We start from the raw sequence: 22,041 nt of genomic DNA, 5'->3' as shown, positions 1-22,041 counted from the left end.
TAATTTTTTATAAATTTCCGGAAACAAATTAGGAAGTTTAAATTCTTGTATTATTAAAACTTTCCTTGTTTGGAGCTATGAGGTGGTCGACCATTATAATTAAGAAAAGGAAATTAGTTTTAATCAATTAAATTTTCCTTTTCATGGCAAAGAAAATAAGGAAGGTTTTATTTAAAATTTTCTTATTTGCCAAGACCAAAGATTATAAAAGAGGGGGTAGGGGTGCCTTCATGGGTGCTACCTCTATTCTATTTTCCTCCCTCTCTTCCTTGGTGGTGGCCGGCCCTAGAGCTTCTTCTTCTCCTCTTATCTTCTTCTTTAGTGGCGGATTTCATCCCTCTCTTGGAGCTCTTGTTGGTGGCCGGTTCTAGCTAGGAGAAGAAGGAGAGATAGGAGGCTTTGTTTCTTGCATCCCTTGGAGCTTGGTGGTGGTGGCCGAACCTCTACATCCTTGGAGGAGTTTTGGTGGCTGAAACTTGGTGAGGAAGAAGAAGGGCTTGGGTGATATCATCTAGGTAGATCGTTGCCCACACAACGTCTGAGATAAGGAGAGGAATACAGTAGAAGATCAAGAGGTCATTGCATACAAAGAAAGGTATAACTAGTAATTATTTTCCGCATTTTTCTTTGTATGAATTCCAAACACAAGAGACATATGATTCTAGAGTTTCGAATTTGTGATTCGAGATTGTGTTTTTTTTGTTTTTCGAATTTGTGATTCGATTGTTCCTTTTGGTTAAACCTAGAGTTATATAAGGAAATTAAATATTAGATTTCTTTAAAAGATTTTGTCTAGGCGGTGGTGGATGATCCCATACCCAAGAAGGGCTAGTGCCTTGCCATGCAGTCCTGGAAGTCAATTTTAGAAATTAATATTTAATTGAATTTATAACATAGGTGGATTTGGATCAATAATGTTAAGCATCATTTGCGATCCAAGTCTAAACCATTAAGAATAGATAAGTTAAATTTGGAATCAATAATGTTAAGTTCCGTTTGCGATTCCGAATTTAATTTCTAAAGAACACAATAGGTTGTTAGGAAATGTTCGATACTTATACAAAATTTTTGTACAGTGGAACCGGTACGATCTTCCTAGGACCAACCAACACAGGGGTGCCTTGGAGGCGCCTTCAATGCTATTTGAAGGCGCCTCCAGCAACGTATGCCTAGCTCCAAGCCTTCTTTTGGATTTTTCGCTGCTCTAATCGCCTTGGTGATTTCGATAAATCGAAATATGGCTCACTCGAACCCAATTTTTGACATTCTCCTCGAACAAGCTTCCTCTGTGGCTTCTCGGCCCTTGAACGTCGCGTATGTATTCTTGTCCACCAGTGTACTCTTCCACATCACCTCATCCCTCGGATGCACTGAGCCCGTCGGCTCTCTTCCCGTGCCATCCTTCTCGCTAGCTACGTCTTTCGCTCGACTTTCTATACTCCTAAGCTCTTGCACACTTAGACACAGGGATCAAATCAAAACAGGACCTAACTTAACTTGGTTGATCACACCAAAATAATCACGGGGTCCAACATAATCAACCTAACTTATTCCTCACTTGAGTGTCACTTGACAAAAAAAGAAGAAACCTGGTTATGACATAGAAGAATGTCACACACAAACTTTATAAATCTAAGTAAATTAAATGGATTAGTTGAGGCTTACTAAAGTTATCCAACTTAGACTTAACAATTTGTAATGCCTGTCAACAAGGAAAACAAACAAAGTTAACTCACAAATCAATAAATTAACTTCAAACAAATTCTATAATAGAACTATTACACTTGGACTTATTTGATTCCCATGGAATCAAATCAATAAATGGAAGCCTTTACTGCCTGGTAATAATAGATGATTAGTCTAGATTCACCTGGGTAAAATTCTTAAAAAATAAAGATGAAATATTTGAAGTCTTTAGTAATTTTTACAAACAAATTGAAAATCAAAAAGACAAAAAAAAAATTAAATGAATCAGAAGTAATAATAGAGGTGAATTTAGAAATCATAATTTTAATCAATTCTGCCTTGAAAGTGGATATTATCACGAATTTTCATGTCCTAAAACACCCCAACAAAATGAAATAATAGAAAGAAAGAACAGAACTCTACTTGAAGCCTCTAAATGAGTATAAACTACCAAAATATTTTTGGGTAGAAACTGTTAGCACAACCTGCTATATACAAAACAGAATCACAATAAGTAAAACTTATAATAAAACCTCATTTGAACTCTATTATAATAAACAACCTAATATTAAATACTTTAAAGTATTTGGATGCCTAACCTACATAATAAATACAAGAGAACACTTATGAAAGTTTACCTCAAAAGTAGAAAATAAAATCTTTGTAGGCTATTCATCGAACAGTAGAGGTTACAGAGTATATAACAAAGTCACACTAAAAATTGAAGAAACCTCAAATGTAAAATTTTAGGAGACCAATCAAAACTTAGAACAAATTCAGATTCAAACTATTGATTTTGTTTGAGGTCAAGGGGGAGCCAGTGAAAACCTAAGTCACGAATACGAAGAAGAAGAACAACCTCAAGTAAATGAACCTACTAGAACGTTAAGGGCTAACCCAAAACATCTAATTGACCAAATAATTGGTGACTCAGGCCTAAGAGTTCAGACTAAATCATTCTTTAGAAATTTAAGTCAAATATCTTTGATCTAAAAAATTGAACCCAAAATGATAGTAGAATCCTTACTTGACCTAGACTAGATCATAGCCATGTAGGAAGAACTAGCCAGTTTGAAAGAAACGAAGTTTGGGACTTAGTACCACCACCTAATAATAAAAAGGTAATAGAAACAAAATGGGTATTTAGAAATAAACTAAGTGAAAATAGAAAAATTATTAGAAACAAGACTAGACTAGTGGCTAAAGGGTATAATCAAGTAGAAGGACTTGACTATGATGAAACATATGCCCCAGTAGCTAGACTTGAGTCTATTAGAATGCTACTTAGCTATGCAACTCATAAAGGATTTAAGCTTTATCAAATGGATGTTAAATCCACCTTTTTTAATGGGCTAATAAAAGAAGAAGTTTATGTAGGTCAACCACTTGAGTTTGAAAGTTTAGATCATCCTGACTATGTTTTTAAACTTAAGAAAGTCTTGTATAGTCTTAAACAAATACCTAAGTCCTGGTATGAAAGGTTGACCTCCTGCCTAATTTCCAAAGGATTCAACCAAGGATAAATTGATCCAACTTTATTTGTAAAATCAATCAACCAAGATATCTTTATAGCCCAAATATATGTTGACGACATAATCTTTGGTTTAACCAATTCAGAATTTTTACAAGAATTTATAACCTTAATGGAATAAGAATTTGAAATGAGTTTATTAGGTAAACTAACTTATTTTTTAGATTTATAAATTAAACAAACTAGTGAAGGAGACTATGTTTACTAACAAAAGTATATTAAGGAATTACTTAAAAAATTTGGAATGAAAACACCAAGGAAATAAAAACACCAATGACAACTAACACAACCTTAGATAATGACCTAAATGGAAAACCCGTAAATCTAAAATACTATAGAAGTGCAATAGGTAGTCTTTTATACTTAACCATAAGTCGACCTGATATTATATTTACGGTTAATATGTGTGCTAGATTCCAAACTTGTACTAAAGAATTCCACTTAAATAACGTAAAAAGAATTTTCAGATATCTAAAAGGAACATCAAATGTAGGAATTTGGTATCCTAGAACACTCGACTTTGAACTCATAGGTTACTCTGACTCAAACTATGCTGGCTGTAAACTAGACCGTAAGAGTACAAGTGATGAATGCCAGTTACTTGGACCATCACTTGTCAACTAATTTAGTAGAAAACAACATTGTGTTGTCTTATCTACTATTGAGGCAGAATATATAGCAATACGAGAATGCGTTGCATAATTATTATAGATGATGCACACTCTAAAAGATTTTAATCTAAACTTTACAAATACAAAGTACTAATTGATAATGTTAGCTCAATTGATTTAACAAAATATTCTGTGCATCATTTAAGAACCAAACACATCGAAGTTAGACACCACTTTATCAGGGATCATGTCAGTAAAGGTGACATTGAACTCAAGTATATTAAGTCCAAGTCAAACTTAGCTGACATATTCAGCAAACTCCTCCTTGAAAGTGAATTTAGCAACTTACGTCGATAATTAGGAATGTGTTTCATAGACTAGGACTAATATTTTCAAAATTATTTTCAAATCATTTATAAATTCTAGGGTAAATTTTTTTTCTTACATTTATCTCAAAATTCTCTTATTTTTAGAATTTTTAAAATCAATTTTAACCTTAGTCTATATCAACTCCAAAAAAAATATGTACCTATAGATTTAAGACTTGAGCATCTCACCAACACATTAAGGCTACCTTGTTTGTGTATTACCAAACTTAGAAAGGGGTGAGATGTATAGGTAGATTGCCTGGACTTAAGATATTTACACTACTAGAAAACTAGCCTTTTGAGACAACAAGTTTAAGACAGTGACAAAATTTGTCTCAAATACTAAGTAATTAAGACAGTAATAATAGATGTCTCAAAATTTTATATTGAGACATTAAATTTAAGACAGTATTTAAGATTTGTCTCAAATTCAATTAATAAGACACCTAATTAAGACGGTTAAAAATATAATTATATAAGACATTCAAATAAGACGGTAAAAAATATCTGTCTCAATTTATCTTGAATATGATTCATTGGAACGGTTGCGATAACCATCACAGACTTTGCTATTCTAATTTCATATCATTTCATAGAATGATCGCGATGTGGATGTATATACACAATAATAACATTAGAAAAAAACATTTACAAATTTAACTTAATTAAAATTTTTAATTATAATTTGTGATTAAACATTGATAATTTAAGAATTATGAAAATAAATTATATTAAATATTTAATGACATACTAACCTTTTATGAATATGTCTAAAACACTACCATAATAATAAGAATAAATAATAAATTTATTATATATAGAGAGAGAGGATGATGATATTAATTACAATTAATTAAAATTTAATCTAATTACATTTATTTAGGAAAATAATAATAATATAATTAATAGTTAATATGAAAATAAATTTATATGATTATATAGAATTTTTTTAGATTTTTTAAAAATTTAAAATGAATTTTTATATTATATTTTTTAATAATTATATTTTAGAAAATAAATTATTTTATCAAAACTAAAACTAAGTCCTAAATTTCTATTAACACGTCTCGTCTTCTCATCTTCTCACGCGTCGAAACCTAAAAGCCATCGTCGTTGTCGTAGTTTCTACCGCCGCTGCTGCCACCGCCTTCGTCATCTTCTTCTTCTCACCTTATCGTGCCCGCCCGCCGCTACCGTCGCCGCTTCCACCGCAGTTTCCTCCGCCGCCGTTGCTGCCTTCTCTTCTTCTTCTTCTCGCCCTGTTGTGCCTGCCCGCCGCTACCACCGCTTCCACTGCCTTCTTCTTCTTCTTCTTCTTCTCGCCTTGTCATGCCCACCCCGTGAGTTGCCCGATCAGGCCACGCCGGAGCGCCGATTCATCCAGAGGTAATCATGGCTCTATGTTTATATAGGATATATGCCTCTAACCTCAAATTATGCCTCCGACAGCTTTTTTTTTCTGGATTTTGATATAGGATATTGGACTTGGAACAATTTTTAGAGATGAAACAATAAATCAATTTACATGGTATTTTAATGTCCAAAAATGATGCATTTTTGGAACCTCTAACATAGTTTTGGAAATTTTGATTTTTGGAGTTTCTTTATCTAGTTATGAAAGACCAAACTACATAAAAATTTGTTTTGATTTTTGTCTCTGGTACTGCAGCTAGTTGGTAAAGATGCATTTGCAGAAACAGATAAGATTACCTTGGAGACTGCTAATCTTCTGTGTGAAGATTATCTTGCCCAGAATGCATTTACTCCATAAGTTGTATTTGACACAATCAGTCATTGGCATAACTTTACCATAATTGTTTTTGTCTCGTCAAGTACCAATCAACAACTTCTGCAATAGAAATGACAAGTTCTACCCATTCTACAAATTAGTTTGGATGATGCGTAACATTATTCACTTCAACACTTTGGCGAATCAGGTACTCATCTGCTCTATTATACTAATTTGTAGTAATTTATGATCTATTGTTTTGATTATTAGCTTATCCTTGTTGCTCTGATTTGATGCTCAATTGTGACCCCAACATTAGTCAGTTGACCTCCGAGTATAATAGTGCCCTTTCATTATCAGACTGACATGTAACTTCATGTGCTAACAACATTGAAGTATTGTCAAGTTTAATCAGCATTTTATTACATCATTAACAATTTTATCCTGTGATGGAATATAGCATATAGGTTAGAGGCCTCCCAAGAGATCACTCATCCTAAAATTGCACCACATGGAATGTGACTCCAAGTTGATGAGCTTCCTATGAGATCACCCATTCTGAAATTGTACCATCCCAAGCACACTTATAACTAGAAAGTTCTTATATAGAAATGAACCAATTCCACCAAAATACGTGTCATTTTAGAGAATACATACATACATAATCCATTTAACTCAAGTCACACCAATGGACCAGTCCCACCTTTCTAGTTTTTGTGTGTTCTAGGTTCTAGGTTTTGTTCCTACCAGAAATATGTTAGAAGCCACCTTGCCCAAGCTCTTTGTTTTGACTATCACTTCTCACCCTCCTCTGACCGTATCATTAATAGGCTCACATGAATTTGTGGGATAGTTAATTCAGCTTATGATATATTTTACCATTTACATGAAAGAACTGACCAGCTATCATATCTAACTACTAGTCCAAAATACTTGAGCTAAGCTAAAATTAATAGTAGCTCGCTCATCTAAATTTATGAAGCTTTTTTTTATCAAACCACAACTCACAAGATAATTTGAATTGTCGCAAGATTTTCTATTACAATCATATATTGGTCTCTTGTTTCACTTTTCAACTAGTAGTCCAAGACTTCCAAACTACTTCCTGTTTTAAATCTCGTGGATCAAGATTTACAGTTGTTGTATATTTTATTATTTTTTTACTAGGTCGTCGAGAGAGGAGCAGGTTCTGATGGTCAAAAGATCACTTATAGCATCATCAAGCATTGATTAGGTGACCTCTTCTATCGATTAGTGTAAGTAGTAGACCTTTAAGACCCTATTTGTGCAAGTTGGTCGTAAAGTGGCTGCTAATTGAAGGCTCGATTATGTTGTTTGCCTTTGTCAGGTCCCAAAAGTTTGAAGACCTTGCCGAAGGTGAGGAAGCTCTTGATATACGTACACTATTTTTTTATTTAGATTGTAGATAATACTATTTTACATGTATAAAGATTGGGTAACCAACAGGTACATTAGTAGTTGTTTTCACAAGGTTTTTTTGGTTTTATTAACAATTTTGGCTATATAGTGTACATATTTTTATGTTGTAAATAAATCTATTTTACAGGTGCAACAACTTGAAAGGCACAAAGATATTGATAAACACATGAACCATCATTTCTTATTACGAGATGAAGAGGTTTGTTTAACTTGGGGCTATTTGTGTTGTGTATATATATATATATATAGTTTCAAGAAAGAGGATTATGTGTTAGATGATGAGATTTCTTATTGAACAATTTTGTTTATTGATTTTTCTGAACAATATATATTCTAAATCATCTTTATCTCTAATAAGAATTTTTTTAGTGTTCAGGATTATGATGACGAAGTATTATAGAAGTTATCTCCAGATGACGAGGAGTTGTTCTTTATGTTTTTTCTTCTGTAACTTTCATGAGAATATTAGTTTTTTTTATTATCAAATTAATGATGGATATGTAGATATTTTTATTATTGGATGAATGTTGACATGAAACCTATGTATTAACTTGTAAGTTAAAAAATATTAGAATTTTGTTTATGTATATCACTTTTAATTTATGAAAAGAGAGTTTTTCCTTTTGTTTTGAAATGATAATTCAATAAATCGGATCGGATCTAGATTAATTTGTATAGTAAATGTTCTTTTAAGATTATTAATTTTTGTTATAAATGATGCATCTAACAAATTAAAATATTAGAGACGACAATTTACTGTCTTCACTTCTTTTTGAGACGGCACATTATCGTCTTAATTTAGTGTCTTTAGTTATTTTTCACAAGATAAGACATAACATTTGAGACAAAAAATAACTGTCTTAAATATTTTTGAGACAATTGAACAACCGTCTCATCATCGTCTTAAATAACATTTGAGACGATACAACTGTCTCAATATTTTTTTGAGACGCTTGTATTGGAGACGGCTACATTACTGTCTCATAGACGTCTCAAAAGCATTTTGAGACATCAAATTTATAATTTAAGACATATTTTGTTGTGTCTCAAAAAGTGTTTTTTCTAGTAGTGTTATATCAGTGCATCAACATAAGTCTGGGCGTTAAATATCAAATTTATAGTGATCAACTTAAGTAATCCATGTTAGTCAAACACTAACTAGATAAAAAAACTTAACCTGACTAACCAAGTGAACACTGTTATTTTCTGATAGTTAGTTAATAATTAACGGTTAGACAGTTAAGGATAATTTATAGTTGATTAGATTAATTTGAAATAATATCGAATTCAGGGGGAGGATATTTAAAAATGACTTTCAAATTTTTACTTTGAATAGATATTTTAAACATACTTATATTTTTCAAAAACATTTTTTCAAAATATTTCTAAAAGATGTTTTTCGAAAGCACACCTATACTTTTCAAATTTCTATTTTGAAAATCATTATTGACATATTTTGAAATATTCAATGTTTTACAAAATTCTGATGATTTTGAAAACTGACTACTTTAATTTTTGCAAACTGTTTTTAAACAAACTTGAAAAGTTTTTTCTTTGAATTTTTTTAAAAAAGATTCACTTTTGTGAAAAATTAATCTTTTAACACTTTAAATCTTGAAAAAGGTTCATCCCTAATTTTTTTTTGCAAAACTTATTTATTTAAAGTTTCTTAATAACTATTTAAACTTTACAATTAGTTTTTTAAAAAACCTACAAGTGTTTTGCAAACCTTCATTTTTTTTTGTAAAGTACATCCCCCATAACTCTGAACCTTATTTTTGTCACCTATTTTTTGAACAAGTTTTTGTTTCATTGTCTTAATTATTAACTCATGTCTTTTTAATGAATGTCAAAAGGGGAGGGTTAGAGATTAAGTTAGCAAATAAAAGAAAAATCAGAATAACTTAAACCCAACAACAAAAGCTAATTTACTCATATTTTTTATGCTTACTTTGTATATTTTTTCCCAACTTAACCTAGGTTATCATTGCATCGAAAAGGAGGAGATTGTTGGTGCAATTTTCACTAACGATCTAACTCAAGTTTTGATGAATGACAAGTAAGTTAAGTTAGGTTCTGTTGTGATCTAACCACATGATTAAGTGTGTAATACGAAGTCTAGATAGGTCGACGGGCCGACCGGATATTTGGCAGGAAATCCAGCTAGGTTAACGGGCCGAAACGATAGCCGGTATGAAGTCCAGATAGGTCGATGGACTGACCAGATATCTGGCGAGAACTCCAGCTAGGTTAACGGGCCGACTGGATAGTTGGCATGAAGTCCAGACAGGTGTACGGGTTGACCGGATGTCTAACAAGTTGGTAAGTTAAGGTAAGTCACTGGAGAAGAGTGACCTTGTGAGGACATGTCCCGGTTAAGGGGACAGTAGGCGTCGATCTAGGTTAGGTCTATTTCAGATTCCTAATCTGAAACCTTGACTAGTTCCTAGTCCTGAGTGGACAGAAATTAATTAATATTGCTCATTATTATTATGTTAACACTTTTCTTGCAGGTTATCAATTTTGGTTATTGGACTAACGTTGTTTTGCAAGACAAAGGAGCAAAAATTATCTTCGGATGAACAGTGTCCGAAGGCGCATTCAAGTTTAATGAAAGGCACCTTCATACTGTTCATAGAAGGCGCCTTCCGCAGGATAAATTTTGGACGAAGTCACGGATAGAGGCCGTACTCTTCGAGATCAACTTTATCATGTTGGAGGCGCCTTCAATGCCCTATATAAGGCAGTCTCGAGGAAGGTTCAATACACAACATTTATACGAGCTACTACGCGTCCATTTGAGGTATCGACTGCTCCAGGCTCCTGCTGCGACTCTGTTGAGAAGTTGCTGCACCTTACAACTGTTCCGAAGACTTCTGATCGCCGCTGGCAGACCGACATCGATATACGAACACACCACTTCGATCCTAAGTGTCGGTAATATTTTTATTGTACTTAACTTCTACAAATGGGAAGTGCAGTCTGTTGCACTTCACCGTTCTACTTTGTACTCAATTCCCTCTTCCGGAGGTACCAGAAGAGGTTTTTAGTGGATTACTCATTGATAGGTCCGCGGGATCTGGGTCTTGGAGTAGGAGTCACCGAAGGCTCCGAACCAAGTAAAACCTCCCGATTCTCTTGTGTTCTCATTCCGCTTTAATTTTCCGATGCTCACTTAATTTTTGAAAAGTTTTTCAGACACTTGATTCACCCCCTCTCGCGTGCATCTCGATCCAACCGAATGCCTCTCACGGTTGTGCAAGGTATCATTCTTTTATATATATATATATAAAATAATTTTAAAACTTATTAGTAATTTTATCTGGTTGTTTTTTATATAAAAAATATGTACTGTCACGGTTCTCTTTAGTCCCACATCTTAATATTGACAACACCGCAGGCGGAGAACTTTCTATAAATACTTTGGGCCGACAACATTAGAAATCATACCTTTCTCAACCTTTTTGCTAAGATCAAGTGTAGTATTTGTTCTTATCAGTTTAATATCTAATATAAATAATTAAATTAATTTTTTTACGAAGGAGAGTCCGTTACAGTAGCTTGTTGTGGGGGTTTCGAGTATCGCTCTTGGGTTGCACTATTGCATGGGTCTAGTGCACCTTACCAAGTCCAATTTATGGGCTTGAGTACTAATTTACACGTATTCATATATTATATTACATATGCAATGCGTGTGTGCGATGACTAGTATATAGAATAAATAAATATAATTTATCTAAAATTTTTAATATATATATATATTAAAGAATTCCGACCGTATACTAATTTACACGTATTCATATTTATGGGCTAGATCGCGGCCGGATTCCAACTGAATGGTGGCTAGAATCGGTCGTTTTGTGGCCAAAATCGGTCACGACGCTAGCGAAAGCAGCACTGTTGATTCCGGCCACGATTCGTCCGGAATTCGATCGTGATCGGATTCAGGCAGGATCGCGGCCGAAATTCGGCCGTTTCGTGGCCAGAATCGATCGTGACGCTAGCGGACGCATCACTGCTGATTTTTGTCATGATCCGGTCGAAATCCGGCCGCGATTCGGCTGGAATCCATTCACGATCTGGTCAGAATCCGACCGCGATCCAGTCGGAATTCGGTCACGATCCCACCAGAATCCGATTGCGATCCGGCCGAAATTCGACCGGAATCTGCTCGCGATGGAATTCCGACTGGATGGCGACTAGATCGCGGCCAGAATCGCAACTGAACCGAACCCTTGGGGTTCAGATTCCTTGTAGGTTGTAGTTTTGGTTTGGGCTGGCGACGGGAGGCCGTTGTCGGTGGGCGCATGTCGACGATGGGTGGACGATGGCCGGGCGTCTAGTGGAAGGCCGGCGAGCAGACGGTAGTCAGTGGCTTGGATATATATATATATATATATATATATATATATATATATATATATATATATATATATATATATATATATATATATATATATATATATATATATACACACACACACACAAAGTTTTGGACACATGTGGAAATTGTGAAGTTTAATTGTAAAACTGTATTTGTTGTTAGTTTGGAGTGGAAATGTGGAATCCCTTGGATTTGCCTTTAAAAAACGCATCTCTGTTTTACTTTTAGCGTGTCTTGCTTCCCTTTGTCGTCTTGGAAACCCTTTTTCCTGATTTGCTCGCCTTCTTTCAAAGAAGAGAAGGCCCTAAAAGGAGGAATTTTTAGACCGACGCGCCGATCTCGTCCCCTTCGCCTCGCGATTTCTCGAGGCAGCTGGATCAACATGTCGTCCCCCAGCAAGCGCCGCGAGATGGACCTGATGAAACTGTAGATCTTTTGAATAAGAAACCGGCTTCATCTGATAAATATCGAATTTCTTTGGGTTTTCCCATTTTGATTTTGGGGGGGTTTTTGTAGGATGATGAGTGACTATAAGGTGGAGATGTTGAACGATGGGATTCAGGAATTCTTAGTGGATTTCCATGGCCCCAACGAAAGTATGTTTTCTGTTACTTGTGAATCTAATCGTCTTGTTTCGGTTCTTCAGGATCTTCTGATTTTTTTGGGGAGATTATTTTCGCCTGTGGATCTGTGTTAACTGAGAGGTTACTGATAGCAAACATCGAAAATCGTGTGGAAGATGGACTAGAAACTGCCTCCACCTACAATTTCTGATTTCTTTCTCCATTAATATCTTGTTTATTGTTCAAGACGTTCAGAGAACGCACTTCTTCATTTCTAAGTTTTGATTCCTCCTTTTCAAAAGGGGAAAGAAAAATCCTTTTGGTAATAGTGTTGGTAGTTGTGGTTTCTTGATCAACTACAATTCTTTAGTTCGGGTATGCAACACTTCTAATTAATCTTCTAATGGGTGCTTTATGTAGTTTTCTATCAACGCTCTTTGATTACTACGATTACTTTTTGGTGTAGTTCACTGTTGATCAGGTAAGTTGGTTGTTGCTCATGACAGGCCTTTATCAAGGAGGTGTTTGGAGGGTAAGGGTGGAATTACCAGATGCTTATCCTTACAAATCTCCGTCCATTGGATTTATCAATAAGATGTATCATCCTAATGTAGATGAGATGTGAGTGTACGTGTTATTTTGTGTTAATTAATTGTTTTTCCAAAATCATGTCTCAATGTAGCCAACTGTTGTTGTGTTAGCAACATATTTTTATTCAACAAACTTTTAGCACTGGACTTTTAGGCAATTGACTGGTTTGTCCTGCAAATTTACAGGTCTGGTTCAGTTTGTTTGGATGTAATCAACCAAACTTGGAGTCCCATGTTTGGTAATATAACATTCCCCTTACTTTTTTCATCCTACTTTATGATTGGCTCATATGGAGTGTGCATAATAGAAAAATAGCTGATTCTGAGTATGTTATGTGTACTAATCTGCAATATCTGCCAGATCTTGTTAATGTATTTGAGGTTTTTCTTCCACAACTCCTTTTATATCCAAATCCTTCAGACCCATTAAATGGGGAGGCTGCAGCATTAATGATGCGTGATCGACCTGCTTATGAGCAGAAAGTGAAAGGTAATTTTGTGCTTTAAAATATTCTATCATAGACTTTGGATACTAGTTGCTTGTTTCTAATCCCTTCGATATCAATCTCCTTTTTGCTTAGTTTCCTATGAAGTTGCAGTTGGAATGAATTTTGGATTGGTTTTGAAACAGAGAAACAACACATTATGTGACGTCCATAGCCTTCTCAACGTAGTGTTTATTCATTTAAACATGCAGGCAAGAGTATATGAACTGCTTTGAAACCTGGATACTAATTTGGGAAGCTATCACTTAAGATGCATTTTCCTCGAATGAGACTAACCTGCAAATGAATTTCAATGGAATCAGCTCCAAAACTGAAAATCAAAGTTTGCAACCTGTATAGGATCCCGTAGGTTTAGATTTGCTTCCCAGGTCCCTTGGTGACCTATTGGAACTTCAGTAAAGATGGAGAATGAATGGAAATTTTGTGAGAATATATGCTTTTATATTGAAACTCAAGCAACTATGTTCTGTGGGTCAAACCAGCCATGATTTCCTCAACTGTTGGAACCCAACTGGAATTTAAGGTCGACCTACAAAAATCTTAAGTTGCCTCAGCCAACCTAGGGTCAACTCACAAGACCCAACTTAATTTCTATAGGCTTAGGCATCCAAGCTTGTCTACCTATCGACCACTTTTCTTAGGTTGACCTATCAAAAAGTTCAGGTTATGCTACCCACCTTCATCCTAAAGGCTACATTTGATCGGGGCTACCTAAGTCTTAGACTGCTTACTACTAGGATGAGGTTTCCCAGATAACAATTCCTACCTACTAAAAAAATAAACACAAAGGATCACAATCCAAACACATTGGCATGGGTGTTTGGGTACATCTCCAAGATTGACAAAACATCCTTGAACTTGAAGCTCCACACAACTCCATGCTCAGTTCATTGAGTTCATTGTCTATGGTAGATCACCTCAATCTCCAAAATCTTGAACCTCTACACATTCAAGGAGATTATCAAAGACAAAAGCTCCTAATTTGAAGTGCATTGCTAAATCATCAATAAAATATGATTAGAGATCTAACCATAAAGGTGAAACCAATGTTCCAACACTTGGTGTTGTGATGCTTCATAGAATTGTTTAGCAAGTAAACAAGATGGAGTTCTAAGTTGTTTCCTAATTGATCATGTAGTTTATAATACGATCTGCCTTTTTGCCTAGAGGGAATGCTTTCTTTTTGAGAAAAGTTAAAATGAATCACCTGTCCAAATATTATAATATAGAAAACTTCAAAAATACATATAGAAACCAAGTAATAGAATGACTAGAGTAGGAAAATACAATCAACAAGCTATGAGTATCAATTATTTGGGATCGGCTACATTGATCTTATGCTTCAATTAAACATTAAGTAATTTTTATCCAGATCTAAATAGATTTTTTCTCTTGTCTCCCTTTAGGCCTTTTACCCCTCATGCCGTCAACTCTAATCTATTTAACTCATTGTCAACATCAAGTTGTGTCTCCCAAATATTTGAGATCAGGTACATGAATCTTATTACTCCATTAGACAGTTTATCAATAGTATCACACTAGTGGTATCTGAATTTTTAAAATAATTTTTCTTTATGTTTACGAGAATTTTGTTTGATTTCTCTCTTTACACTTCACATATTCTACTATAATCTATTGACTTGTAGTAAAAGAATTTATTAGTCATCTTTGACATATTTTCTCTCAATTAATCATGCATTAGAGCAACACCTAATAGTATGTTTTTTATTGCAACTTCTTTAGTAACTCTAAAAATCCATTGTTGTCTCTGTTATACTATTGTGCATGTTTCTAAAAGTCCATTACTTGACAAAATACAGATGGTCATATAGTCTTACTCTTATCTGTTTTATTTTAGTTTAAAGGACACATGTCAATCACACATCGTCAGTTTGCTTTCAGTCTATCATTTTCCTTGCTAATTATCGCATAGGACCACTAAAACATCAAAATCAGTTAGACTTGGCTCAGGAACAAATTCAATCGATAAATAATTTATATTTTTTAATTTTTTCAAGTTGATATTAGGTATCTAGCATACGTCGACTAATCCTAGGAGTGATTTGCCCGACTCACAAAAATTTTTCAATGGCTATCAGAATAAATCGGGAAGTGCTCGCAGCGGACAACCCATTAATCTAACGTTTTTAGGTCAATCGGCCAAAAGAAAAATCTATCCATTAATTTGTCGAAACTGGGACTCGATCCTTAGATGTTTGGGAAATTGAGAAAACGTTCTGTCACTTACAATTGCCGACAAATAATTCAATCATTGGAGTAAAGGTGAAACCATCACTTTAGCGGTCTTTCCAAGGCAATCTCACACTCTCTGGAATGAGATAAATCATAGGGAACATTTATCCTAGCACAACGATCCTTTGTATGGGAGGTCAGACACCTAGCAAGGCATTTTGTATCCATTAAGAATTGCCCCCAAGATCTATTAGAGCAACTATTCATATAAATACCAATTGCGTCAATCTGTGGGGGTAACGTAAAAAAAAAAGATAAATCCAGTTAGTCTCATCGACTTGCCCTGGGTTGATTGGCCCAGTCCTACGGAGTTTTTCCACCGGCTATTAGGTAAATCGGGAAGCACTTGTGACAGGCGACCAAAAAGCCCAGCATCTTTTGGTTACGCCTCATTTGGAGGAAATTTTTTTACAAATTCATCATAGTTGGGGATTGAACTGTGGATGTTTGGATAACAATCCGAATAATTACTTGGGGGTAAAGTAGATGACACGACTCTTGTTTCATTACAATTATTAAATTTCAAACACAAAGTTCCTTTGCTTGTTTTAAATACTTGGAATTAATTAAAATATCATTCTACCTGAATAATAAAACTTGAGAAAGGGACGGTAACGAACTGTTGTTAATCTAATTCTCATCCTTTACTATGCTGTGATGGAATGACGGGCTAAATCGGAGCTGATGCATTTAATGTTCAGTAGAAAATGTGATGATGCTGACTTGTTCTTTTACATCTTTAGTTTCTGATTCCCCTTTTTAATATCATCCAGAATACTGTCAAAAATACGCCAAGCCTGAAGATGTAGAGGCTTCCCTGGGAGAGAAATCAAGTGATGAAGAGCTGAGCGAAGATGAATACGATTCTAGTGATGAACAAGTGGTCGGGAAACCTGATCCTTGATGAACATTGCCTGTTGATTGTACATTGTCTCTGTACCAGCTACTGGAAATATCAAACTCTTCATTTCATGTGCCGCTACTGTAAATAAGCAATACTAATCATCAAGTTGTTTATGTCTGTTGGATTAATGGATCTAACGATCATTGAATATTTGATGCATCACGTCATCATTTCTGCAATCAATCAACAAACATTATTAAATCTTTCCATCTCTATTAAAAGAGCAAGGCCACAGTTTGACTTGATCGTGAAATGCCCTAAACACTGTTTAGGGAGATGCTCGACTTTAGTTTTTCTTGTTAGTTTTAATTGCGTGTGGCTTTTCTTCTTGATTCTGTGGAAGCGTTTTCATTGTTTTCAATCTTCTCTCTATATAAATAGTTTTACTCGAGTTTAACAAGTCTGTACAGCAATTAAAAAAAAAGAGCAATGTTTTTCCTGCAATTAGGCATTGTGAAGCTGCTCTACCAAGTTTCTTGTTTCACGATTTATATTAATTTTAGGTTCTGAATTGTGTTTCTTAATGTGAGCTTTCATATTCATAAGACGGAGAGAATGCTTAAACAGTCACCATTTATAATCAGATTATAAACATGAACTCCACTGACAAGAAGGCAAATCTCCAGAGGAAGCAAAAAAGAAAACTGATGCAGGTTAACTAACCATCAGTAAGGAGAGAATGAGATCTAAAGGACTCTTCCATCCATGCCATCAAGAAGACCTGTCCAAAGCCCTCGCACTGGTGGCAACTGTGCAACTAAAGCATTCCAAGGAGGGTAGCCAACACCACTACCCCGAACTCGTCCATCCATTCGCAAAGAGAGATAACTGCAAATTGAATGATTAAGGACAGAACTCGGCCAAGTTAAAAGTATAAGCTGCACAATCAGTAGTAAGAACAAAGAAGCTTACTCATGATGGTAGTTGATGAAACTTTGCAAGACTAGACAGACAAATAAAGGCACATAAACAGATGTTCCTCAATTTTTCCTAGAGACTGGTTAGAGATAAAACAAACTAGAAAACTCACACTGGAGACCCGAGTTCGACATTTGCCAGCTTCTTTTGTTCCTCCACCCATCTGCATGATAAGCACAAGGAGGGTTAGTTCCTGGAACTCAAAAGTGAAGGTGCAGCACAACAAACACGTTTCATTCTCTGAAGGATCAATTCTTAGCACAGAAACATGTATAGGATGCACAAACTTCCGTAAGGCCAAATTTTCTGGAAAAACCAAAACTTCAGCTTCCAATTACTATCCCTTACTTGGCCCACTCAGAAGTGTAAAGAGGAGTAAGCTGCCAAAGCCTCTTCTTTCTGTCGTCAACCTTCTGATCCTCATCACCAATCTCTTCAAACTCAAATGTGGGTACATTTCCATCTGTAGCGAAAGGTACGATGAGAACTCCTCGTTCCACCAGTCCTTCGACATAGGGTTTACTACGCAAAAATGAGTCAGTAATGTATGAGGCAGGACCAGCAAGAATGACCAGACGTGCAACTCCCCTTAGATCACCAATTGAGATGGTTTTATTGTCATCCACCCGCAGCTTCAGTTTTGAGAGGCTCTCCTCTCTAGATAACTTTGCTATCTGAGCATTTTTAGCATTGTTTTCTCTTGTATAAAGAAATCCAAAGAATAGAACAGCTCCAAGATCTATCCCAAAACTCTTCAGCATCTCAGGGAGATTTGCTGCTCTTGATGTATTGCCTAGAGCAGGAACCAATTGCGCGAGTGAGATCAGTCCTCCTAAGGAACCACTCGCAATGAACACAAGATAGAAGAACATCCGCACCGTACGAAAAGGTGAGAGGACTTCACTTCTGATCTTTGCTGTTGAACTGTATTAAAGAAAGATGAAATTTAATCGCAAGGAGACATTACTTTATGAATTATATAAATAGCCATTATTCTTTGCACACTTTGCAGAGTATAAATTCATATGTAACACAGCGAGATAAAAAAAAAAATATATATATATACAAGGAAAATAGAACTAATTGAAATCAACAATGGAAAGAAAAGACATTTGCAGCAACTAAGATTCGTGAATGAAAATCTAACGGAAAGTAGAACTACAAATAGTTCACAGTGACTTAATAAATCTTCTAATGAGTTACAAAACGCGCCACAATTTTCCATGAAACATGGGTAAAAAGCCCTATTAAATTTTCTTGTCCCAGAATTACAGATATAATTTGCTCGAAACAGAGACGAGGATCTAAGAATTACCTGATCTCAGTTGAAGGAGAGGGTTTGTTGGCAGCTGAGAGGCGGATATAGCAGGGCCGCCGTTTCCTGATCAAGCGAAACCGCAGCACCGGGGAAGAGGGAAAAACAGAAGAGGAAGAGCCCCTCCATCTTCCGATAGATTGAGATGTTGGAAGCGGGGAGTGGGTAAAGTGGCGAAGGCGATGAGGAACAGCGTTTGAGGCGAGGAAAGAGACGAGCGCCGCAGCAGCCATGGCCGATCTCTCGGCCCGCTCCTCCTTCCCCGGCCACGCACCGCGGCAGCTGAAGTACGTCGTGTGGCTAAGGTTTTTGTGTCATATAAAAATTGTGGCTTATATATATATATATAAACATTTTAATTAACAATTTTTTTCTTTTTAACTGACAACTTTTTAAATTGAAATAATCATCAAAATATTTTGTTAAAACCATCTTGCGTAATGGAATATCGTATCATACACTATCAGAGATTCAAGAGCAAGTTTGGTTAAAGCAAGAAGGATATGACATCATTATAAAGAAGAACAAATAACCCTAGTCTTTCCATGATCAACAAAAATAAGAGCGAAATCAAGCATTCAGATACATTAGGTTCGATATTATTAATCTCTAAAATTAACAAGACTGAAAACCGAGTCTTTGGATCGGAACAAGGATTCGATACTAATAGCCACCCTTGAGGTCGTTGACCACATCATATGGAATAGGTGTGACAGTCTCAAGTGTAGCACCTTCCACCATGAAGCCAGGCTTAGGGCCTTCTGGCTGGCGCTTAGTGCTGATGATTTCACCTCGTGCCTTTGCTTCAGCCTTCAACTGGTCGTTCTTCTTCACCCTCGCACGGAAGTCTTCTTGGCACCGGGAAGGCAGTACATGCTCCACGCGGACATGAATTCTCTTCCTGATAATCCGATTTCCAACCTACAAAGACAAGACAGTTGTTTCGCCGTCGGTGTGAAGCATTGGACAGGAAAGTGGGAATCTAGTTAAGCCACCTACTTTGCGGAAAGGGATACTATGCACCTCGTATGTAAAGCAATCTCACCACAGGACTTATTTAGAATCATCAATTTACTTACATGTGTTACATGGAGACAATATTTTTCACCCTAAATTCAAAACAACAGACGGACGCAGCGAATGCAATATAGCTTCAAAAGAACCTATCTTCAGAAAGTTATGAGAACCAACAATGGTCAAGAGGAAAGTATTAATCAACTGCAATAATAAGCAAACAGAACTAAGCTTGGATTATGAAACAATTAGGCTAAAGAGAAGGGAGTTCAAGGACAGACTTGGATCATGGAAAAGAATTTCTTGATGACCGGATTAAACTAACTTACCTAATAGTAAAAGGATAAGACCTCAAACCAACATTGATCAAAACCAAGACAGACTTACTAAACACCTATGAGCTGATTGGAAAAATTAACAGAACCAACTAAATCATCTTTGCATTTTTTGTCTTAAAAATGTTAGATGATGACATAGGTGTCAAAAAATATGATTGACTGAAATAAAATTAAAATAAATAGTAAAAGTTTACAAGCAAGGAGGGTATAAAAAACACTGGAAATTTAGTGCCTTAATGATATAAACTCCACTAACAGCAATATACTCCTCATCCTTATAGTTGATCCAAGGTAACATCTACATGTCCACATTTTCAGTTAGCATCATAAAAAAGACAGCTTCATGACAAAGGCATTTCCTAGATTCTGTTCCATATAAAAAACTTCTTTAAAGGCTTCTGTGAAAACCTAATTACGAGTGACAAAGGCCATCTTCAACAATGTGGCAATAAGACAAAAATGAAGAAAAAAACGCTTTGTTTTGGACCTAACTACTGAAAAAACAGAATTCAGTTCCTTAATAGAAAGGGATTACTTACTGTGATTCAAATCTTGTGTTCAGAATAACATGGGATGGAAATGAGCATTTCATTCTAAAGATACTTGACTAAAATATTCAGGAAAATGTAATTTCTTGTTTACGGTGCATGTCTCATGCCCAGTCCCAAGAGGCAAAGAGAGTCATGTTGCTCCTCTGGGTGATGGTATATGAAAGAGCTCACAAAGAAACTCCTTTAACTGTCTATTTGGCATTAAATTACTAATATATAACCATTATGCACCATAATTTTCTTGGAACATACAAACAAAACTTGATTGCTCTAACAAGTAAAGAATATTTTCACCAAGAAAGTTCCCCTTATCAAGATTATGCAAGTTACTTGGTCAAAGAAGAACAAATAAGTAAGGGAAAATAAATTGAAATTTTAGAAAACTTTGACAATTAGGATGCTACTTCCTGAATTTGTATGGTACCCAATGAAGTAATTCACTAAGATTAAAAAAAAAGACCTGAAATTCCAATACATATTGTTATTTGTACCAAACAATATGGCGTTGTTGATACAAATCGGATTCAAGTTCATGGATGAGAATTGATGAAATTTGAAATTCCTCCTTTAGAAGTGGTGCCATTTTCAAATAAATTCCTAAAATAAATGAGTATCAGCAGTTTGACCAACTTCGATCAGTCCTACATCCAGGCATTTCCCATTGCTGCGCCTTTCCAGCAAAACATATCTTCTACGTCTTATGAAATGAAAATTTCGTGTCTACTTATATTGTAAAGAACACAATCGAGAAATATTATTATTCACATAAAAAAAAGTTTTCTTGGAAGCATAAATAACCAGAAACAAAACATGGATAGCGGAAGAATGAGTATAGACCTGCTTGTTTATTTCGACGCCGATGGCGCGCTTAGTGACGTTCCAGACCCTACCGGTACGACCGTGGTAGAACTTATGCGGCATGCCTTTGTGAACGGCACCATTCACCTTGACGTCAACATAATCTCCGATCTTGTAGGTACGAAGGTAGGTGGTCAGGGGGATGTACCCCTTCTTCCGGAAAGGACGGGAAAAGAGGTCCCTAGTGCGGGAACGAAGCCCATGACCAGCCGGCATCCTCTTCGGCCTTCTTTGCTTTTGCCTTTGCGATGTACCGCCAGCTGCGGCCTTGAGGACGAAGAGTGGAATAGAAAGAAGAAGCTAGGGTTATCTATGTGAAGCAATTTATATAGAACTGTCGATCATGGACGATATTGGGCCCTCTCGGCCCGTCAAACGGGCTGGAAATGTTGCTTGAAATAAAAGGGAACTTTTTCGTGTTGCCTCTAAAATTTATTTAAGGGAAGTTTCTTATTGCACTATTTAATCTAGTTTTTTGGCCG

General features: G+C 35.7%; 3 protein-coding genes, 1 long non-coding RNA gene and 1 pseudogene across 8 annotated transcripts; 3 read left to right on the top strand and 2 right to left on the bottom strand.

Annotated features, from left to right (window-relative positions):
* The first annotated feature begins 5,261 nt into the window (after positions 1–5,261).
* LOC122037188 lies at positions 5,262–7,989 on the top strand. Its single transcript, XR_006127553.1, has 6 exons — positions 5,262–5,582; positions 5,866–6,133; positions 7,093–7,181; positions 7,274–7,302; positions 7,493–7,564; positions 7,742–7,989. It is a non-coding gene; the product is annotated as an uncharacterized LOC122037188 (long non-coding RNA).
* Positions 7,990–10,811: 2,822 nt separating this feature from the next.
* Positions 10,812–10,990, top strand: LOC122039164 (annotated as a pseudogene).
* A 964-nt stretch (positions 10,991–11,954) lies between these two features.
* Positions 11,955–16,715, top strand: LOC122037154 (ubiquitin-conjugating enzyme E2 4-like). 3 transcript variants are annotated; one of them, XM_042596641.1, is made up of 6 exons: positions 11,955–12,175; positions 12,266–12,345; positions 12,819–12,933; positions 13,089–13,141; positions 13,324–13,392; positions 14,815–16,178. In XM_042596641.1, the coding sequence occupies exons 1-6, from the start codon at positions 12,132–12,134 to the stop codon at positions 14,904–14,906; spliced, it is 453 nt and encodes a 150-aa protein (XP_042452575.1). In that variant the 5' UTR covers positions 11,955–12,131; the 3' UTR covers positions 14,907–16,178. The 3 variants fall into 3 exon arrangements, with proteins under 3 accessions (XP_042452575.1, XP_042452567.1, XP_042452561.1); XM_042596633.1 differs by having other exon boundaries at positions 11,964–12,175; positions 13,264–13,392; positions 14,815–14,921; XM_042596627.1 differs by lacking the exon at positions 14,815–16,178 and adding an exon at positions 16,435–16,715 and having other exon boundaries at positions 11,971–12,175; positions 13,264–13,392.
* On the bottom strand, positions 16,322–19,130 carry LOC122037125 (protein LOW PSII ACCUMULATION 1, chloroplastic-like). Of its 3 annotated transcripts, XM_042596626.1 has the most exons (5): positions 18,799–19,129; positions 17,832–18,407; positions 17,596–17,646; positions 17,229–17,393; positions 16,322–16,738 (listed from the first exon to the last, which is right to left on the bottom strand). In XM_042596626.1, exons 1-4 carry the CDS (start codon positions 19,029–19,031, stop codon positions 17,252–17,254), a joined length of 1,002 nt encoding a protein of 333 aa, XP_042452560.1. In that variant the 5' UTR covers positions 19,032–19,129; the 3' UTR covers positions 16,322–16,738; positions 17,229–17,251. The 3 variants fall into 3 exon arrangements, 2 of the variants coding, with proteins under 2 accessions (XP_042452560.1, XP_042452557.1); XM_042596623.1 differs by lacking the exon at positions 16,322–16,738 and having other exon boundaries at positions 17,122–17,393; XR_006127523.1 differs by lacking the exon at positions 16,322–16,738 and having other exon boundaries at positions 17,257–17,393; positions 17,478–17,646; positions 18,799–19,130.
* Positions 19,131–19,338: 208 nt separating this feature from the next.
* On the bottom strand, positions 19,339–21,866 carry LOC122037179 (60S ribosomal protein L21-1). Its single transcript, XM_042596646.1, has 2 exons — positions 21,539–21,866; positions 19,339–19,719 (listed from the first exon to the last, which is right to left on the bottom strand). Exons 1-2 carry the CDS (start codon positions 21,773–21,775, stop codon positions 19,462–19,464), a joined length of 495 nt encoding a protein of 164 aa, XP_042452580.1. The 5' UTR covers positions 21,776–21,866; the 3' UTR covers positions 19,339–19,461.
* Positions 21,867–22,041: the final 175 nt, after the last annotated feature.

Source organism: Zingiber officinale, chromosome 1A (assembly GCF_018446385.1).
Source record: "Zingiber officinale cultivar Zhangliang chromosome 1A, Zo_v1.1, whole genome shotgun sequence".
Lineage (NCBI taxonomy): Eukaryota > Viridiplantae > Streptophyta > Magnoliopsida > Zingiberales > Zingiberaceae > Zingiber > Zingiber officinale.
The sequence above is the reverse complement of the archived record's forward strand: the minus strand, read 5'-3'. Positions and strand labels throughout refer to the sequence as shown.